General features: G+C 33.5%; 1 protein-coding gene across 1 annotated transcript; it reads left to right on the forward strand.

Annotated features, from left to right (window-relative positions):
• Positions 1–876: 876 nt before the first annotated feature.
• On the forward strand, positions 877–6736 carry LOC134278292 (uncharacterized; the record flags this gene model as incomplete). The annotated part of the gene is made up of 9 exons (XM_062760609.1): positions 877–900; positions 1102–1271; positions 2054–2101; positions 2302–2327; positions 2462–2587; positions 3068–3197; positions 3992–4090; positions 4382–4486; positions 5913–6736. Coding segments are annotated over 9 exons (1016 nt in total), but the record flags the coding sequence as incomplete, so codon positions are not given.

Raw genomic sequence — 6736 nt, forward strand, 5'->3', positions numbered from 1 at the left:
AATGGGGGCGAATTGCTATATATAGTGAGATTTCCCACGGAAGACTAGCTGTATATTGAAACTTCCACAGGGGAAGTCCCACTGTATAGTCTTCCGAAGGAAGCATCACTATGTAGTCAGTCTTCCAGGGGAAATCTTACCATCTATAGCGAGACTTCCGAGGGAATGGCATGTATCGGGTACATACCTGAACTTATAACAAACATCAGTCATTTAACAATTTAAGTTTGGTTGATAAAGTATTACGGCAGAAAATTGAAAAAAAAACTCGAATAACCCCGGCCCGGGTTGCTTACCTAATTTTACCAACACTCTTAGCGAACAACCCTGCCACCTAGCGTTATAATGCGGCACTAAATTCGGACAACTTGTATTCGTCTTCATTGAATATGCTTCATTGTTTGCGTGATTGAGTTAACGTTCGTAATAGATATAATCATCGAAGAAACTGTATCAATTTAAAAGAAAGTAAAATGAATTTACAAGAATAAAGCAACATAGAAGTAAAGACAAAATGAAGAAGGATAAAAGTCAAAGTGAAATGTAATAAAGACGAATATGAAAACAATAAAGTGACATATAATTACAATAATAACAAAGCATAAAGAAGTAGGTAGAATAAGAATAAAAGCAAGATACATAGACTTTTGGCGGTAATTCCCTTCCATAATATTGTGCGTCAAATTGTAATTGGTTGTACTCTTATCCATTGACGAGATCTGCGTAAAAATGAACCCTTTCCATACGCGGGGAAAATTGTAAATTGCATGAAAACCTTTCTCTACGGTTGGAGATATGAACAAACCTGAATCAAATACCTTGTTTCCATTTTTCTCAAAACATTCCTTTAAAATTAAGAGATATAATTGCGGACAGACAAACAGGACGAAAGTCTATGCGGTCAGTTGCTAGAGTTAAAAGTTTTTTTTTAAATATACCATTTACAAAATATCAAAGCTTTATAGTTTACCTAACCATAAAGTTAATTGACTGATAAAAATTCACGTATATGCCAAGATGCATATTACAGACTGTTGATAAAATAAGACTTTCCATGTTTAATTATTTTCATCCCCATTTAAAAAAAATGATTTTTTTTAGATAATCGCAGACCTAGCGACGACCTGCGATCATCGCAAAGTGCAAGTCCAGATGACAATTTTGCTCACTGGGCAGAGCCTATTGTTGCTTGCGTAAGAAATTTTAAAAGTGGCACATTGATTGTGAATAGCGCACCATTTAGAGACGCGCTCTTGGAGGCCGAGAGAAATGTAAGTACATATAACAAATGATAAAATCCTCGTGTTTTTAAAAGGAAAAATAAAACTATAGCTTCAGTTGGCATTTTGTATAAAATTTATTTGTGGAGATTGGCAGAACTAGAGGTCTTGATATGGAAAGGGGGTGGGGGTCCTTAGGTAGCAGAAGTATTAAGATATGTACTCTATCAAATAATAAATGACTTTGGCATTGGGACACCACCACCACCACCCCATTAGAAAATGTGGACCCCACCTTTATCATGAAGGAATTCAGTTTTTTTCTTGCTTCTTAAGAAATTATGGAGTTGTGAATTTCTTTTTGACTGGGTTGAAAAATGGCTGTTAAGTAGCATATAGCGTTTTATTTTTTAGTCAATTTCTTTGGGGGGATTTTTCCTTACTATTTCAGTCTATAACTTTGAAAATAAGGAATTTAAAATTCATAGAACACCTTTGGAAAAATAAAGGTCAAGGTCATGTAAAGTGGACAAAGGTCAAATAAAGTCACATCATCCACTGATTCCTTCAATTTTTAGGCATAAGATTTTTTCCAAGTCTCCCAAATATATAAAAATAAATGTAATTCAGTTTTCTTCATTTTGACACATTTTAATCTGTGTTCTATCCCAATTTAATTATTCATAAACGAAATAGGTTAAAAATATACACCAAACCAGACATCCATTTTTTTTATATCCATCTGTCCTTAATTTAGTATCTTATTTTCTCTAATCATTATATAGTATTTAGTTCTTGTTTTATATTTAATCATATGTTTGTGATTTTTACAGTGGGTAGAAGAAAACATAGACTATAAAACAGAAGAGGAAAAGCCCCAAGTAAGGCCAATGTAACCCGTATTAATCTAGCTTGCTTCTACAATAATGTACAATTTTGTATTTTTTAGGTATAGTAAAAGCGTGATTTCTTTAAGTTTTAATGTTTAACTTAAAAAAAATATTTTTGACATACTTGCATATAGTGATAGCTTTTAAATATTCAAAGATTCTACATTCCAAAAGTATTTCATATATTGCAGAACACAAATAAAGGGGATCAGTCAAGGTTAGACTTAATTTTATCACAGCATATACCGATAAACTCTGAAAAATATCTCTTTATCAATTAATTGTTTCGAGCCACGCCACGCATTCATTATGCAATAAATATCCATGAAAACGTCTTACCTTTATAAACAGGGAGGAACTTATTTCTGAATTAAAATCAGAAGTAGAAAGACTTAGGTTGGCCAACCTTGACCTTGAAAAAGAGGGGACGGCGAGAGGGCTACCTGTACTTCACCCGATAGAGATCACTACTGCTAGGTAGGAATAGAAATTCAGTTCATGGGACATGTTTTGTTTTTATTTAAGAAACTTCAGTCGGTTCCCTTAACTTAAAGACCTCGTTCTAATTTAACAAAAACTTGATGAAACTTCCTTGTGATATTGGCTGACTTTTACATGATGTATGTGAGTTGATCCTTACATCGCGGGTTCGAATCCCACCGTGGGAGGTCGAGACCGCTCCTTCGGATAAGACCATATAAACCGATTTCCCATGTTGAAGTAGGTGCTGGCACGAAAAAGATCACTTGCTGTTCAATGGTCCTAAATGCCGAATATAGGATAAAATTACTAGGTAGCGGTGTCTTCATATGATTAAAAAAATTCTCGAGTGGGACGCTCAACAGCAAACAAACGAACGTTTTTGTATGTTTTGATCAATACATAGTAATGCACCTTAAATGTTTACATCTAAACAGTTTAAATGAAACATATTTGTTTTTCTTCGTTTTCTGATAGACCCGAAAATGTAGCTGAATTATTATCAGAAATATACAACACAGAGTGGCAGCCTGCCTTTGAATTCTTCATTTACAAGAAAAAACTCAGAGAAAGAGAGGCCACAGAGGAACTGCTTAAAATTCTTCAGGTTGTTTTCTGTCATGTTAAATACTTGTAATACAGTGAAACTTGTTTAATCCGAATGCTGTATAATCTAAAATCTTGCCTAATACAAAGTAAACTTTGTCTTTTTTCAGTTAATTCATTTGTTTAAAATATTGTCTTGTATGGCTGAATGTTGTCTTATCCAACAACTGGCGAACAGTTCGGTGTCCAGGTTAGACAGGTTACACTGTACATAAATGTAATAAAACTTTTACAACTACAGAGAGTGAGGATGCCGACAATTGTACATGTATAGAAACAGGGCTTTAATTATTTTTTCAAGATTAAGATTCAAAGTACTTTTTTCTATAAACTTCCTAGAGGTCGTGATTTGAACTAACTTGAATTTGTACTTTATTTAATAAACGTTCCACATGAATTTCAACTGTTTTGCCCATTTAATTGTTCTTGAGATAATTTTGAAAAGATTCCACCAAATTTACACTATGAAAGCGCGTAGAGTAACCTGAATACCTTTGTGAATGGTTTGGTTGAAAATTGCCCATTGATACTGAATAAAGTTTAAAATGTTAACATTTTACAGATGGACAACAGACAACATGTTATCAGTAAAGTTCGCTTGAGTTTTCAGCTCAGCTTCAGCTGAATGTCATTTCAAACATTATGTAAAATCATGGTAAAAAGCTCTAATTTTGTACGAGAAATAATGGAAAGGTCGGGGAAGTGCATACTTAAACTATTGCATTTACAAGTAACGCGGTATTCAAACTCTAGACATTTAAATCTAAAATACTGCACCGGAATTCTTGTTTACAGGATTGTTTTGAATTCTGTGAAAACCTGTCTAGCGAACATCTTAGAGATCTAACCGACACCTTGTTTGTTCCTACTTCAAACCAACATCTACTGAAAAAGGTTATCATTCAGTTTTAGTCAACATTAGTTTTGTTTTATTGTTTATTTATTTGGTACCTGATGACATCGAAAAAAGTAATAGAAATGTCCATTTGATGTTTCATTTTCTGGGAAACTAACTGGAATTCCTCAGAGAAGTTTCAAATAAGGCAGACTTTTTAAAAATGTTATAAACATAAGTGTATAGTGTATACATATTCTTGCTCGATATTTTGCGGACATCGTTTGTATAGAATTTTATAGAAATGTTGAATATGTTGAACACTGATATAATTATAATGATTTTCACAGATTCGTATACCCCAGTCTACGGAACAAACTGACCAACAAGTATCGTTAGAACTCTCTAGACTCAGGAGATCAGTAAACCCTCAGATAGTTCCAGTAATTGAACAGGTATTCAAAGTACAAAGTCTGGGTTATTTTTATTTAAAGAGCGTACAATTACTTATGAGTTATGATAGGTCTATGAACAAAAAATAAACACAAGTTAAGCGGTTAGACTCACTACAATATTATACGTTTTCCTATTATTTAAGGAGCACTTTTTTTCACCTTGGTTGTGCAGAACTGTTCCTTACTGGTCAAAAAAACAATTTGGATGGACAACCAATTTTCAACATAATCATCCAAACATTTTAATCTTGTACTGGATCCTATATACTAGTATAAGAAATTCGATCCCTTTCACATAAACCAAAGCCATCTCTAATCTCTAAAACCCTTTGAGAGAATATAAAGATTGCGTTCCTTTTGTTAGCTCTGCATCTTTGTATGAGGCATGCACCGTTTTCGCATTTACTGTCAAAAAGTGGCATTATTAATTTCAGTTAAGTGTGAAGTTTGGTGTTACGTCACGATCTTTCCCGTCAGATGCTTCCAGCGTAAACATGATTGGTCAACATATACTATCAACAACGACAACGTATTTTTTTCTTTTTCTCTTATGTACTTTTTTGTACTTTCTCCTAAATTCTATTTAAATTTGTGTTAGTTAAATATAACTTATTAGTGACATATGAACCTGTTACTATATGTGTATTAATTAACCTTGTACCTGTGGAGAGGGCTTATATAGGCTATGCCTGCTGCCCAATCCGTTTATGTAATTGCTACATAATGAAATGTGTTCAAACCAAAATCAACATTGACACTGAAATAGTTTGTTGCACGAGCAACCAATCAGGGATAAGAAGAAAGTTCCAGTCGTAAAGCTTGCGGTTAGGAGGCGTGTACAATTTACCTTTAGCGCAGATGTCAACTAGATCGTGACATAACGTAAAACTTCACACTTAATTGCAAACTATAATATCACCTATTTGAATCAATGATGTCACCTATACAGATTTTGAATAAGTAATATCATCTACAGTTTTTGATTTGAATCGGTGATATCACCTATTAGAAAAGGTGATATCACTAATTAGCTGATATCACCTTTTCTTTTCAAATAGATGATATCATTTATTCGAATAGTTTCTTGGTGGTAAAGTATACAGTCTAGGGAGCATTCATTATTTATTTCAAGAAATTCAAATAGGTGATTTCACCTATTCGAATGGGTGATATCACTTATTCGAATTGGTGATATCACCTATTTGGCACGAATGGGTGATATATCACCTATTCATTTCCAATAGGTAATATCACTAATTCAAATAGATGATATCACCTATTGGAAATGAATTAGTGATCTCACCAATTTGAATACTAGTAAGTGATATCACCTATTCGAATACTATATCACTTTTTGGCAGTAAATACCAAAACGGTGCCTCATATCTATGTAACTTGTAACTACGAGTACATATATTTTTTTCAGTTGTTTTTCTTAACGGAAAAACCACATCTGAAGGCCCATTTAAAGGCGGTCAAAGTGCATCTTTTCATCAAACTTTGTCTGAAGTGCGCGTGGATTTCTGCCATACAGGACAGACCATTATCAGTAACTTTCAAAGTGAGGCCAGGTTCACCATTTTCTTCCGATATAATGATTTCTCGGAATGCCCCAGCCCCAGATGTGGACTATTTAGTGTGGCCAATTGTGTTCTTGTATGACAGAGGACCGATCTTGCTTAAAGGGATCGTCCATTGCTCTCAAAAAAGATGAATTATAGTTCAATTGAAATTTTAGTTTTTCAGGGTTTTACATGTGGAAGGTATATTTAGACCACTCTTGCTCGAAATGATGGAGAATCAAACATTATAATCGATAAATTCTACTATGAAATATGTAAACGTTGTGGGGCTGTTCAATTTTTATTTTTATTGATTTTTTTTTTTTGAGGTATGGAGTGACGTATGAATTTATCCCAACCGTGTACAAAACAAAATTGGACTTCTGAATGTTTGATTGCCATTACATTGTAGTGCAGTGCAATATAGGTATAGGTAAATTATGAAGATACGAAGCATTAATATGCTTGCGGGTGAAAATAAAATTACTCACCAGTCAAAAAGGAGTGTTGATTTCTTCAGAATATTTTTTGCTTGTCCAAACTAGTCGTTCGATAAAAAATTATCAATACGTACAACTTTGTCGAAAGAGTCCCCAGACATAATTAAGTGCTGTAGACTGTTAATTGAAATTTGTATGAAAGAATACATGCAGTCATATATCAATTAAAAAATAAATTAAATATTTCA

The sequence above is a fragment of the Saccostrea cucullata genome, unplaced genomic scaffold, assembly GCF_032062105.1.
Source record: "Saccostrea cucullata isolate Sc308-1 unplaced genomic scaffold, CSIRO_AGI_Scuc_v1 ctg6760, whole genome shotgun sequence".
NCBI lineage: Eukaryota > Metazoa > Mollusca > Bivalvia > Ostreida > Ostreidae > Saccostrea > Saccostrea cuccullata.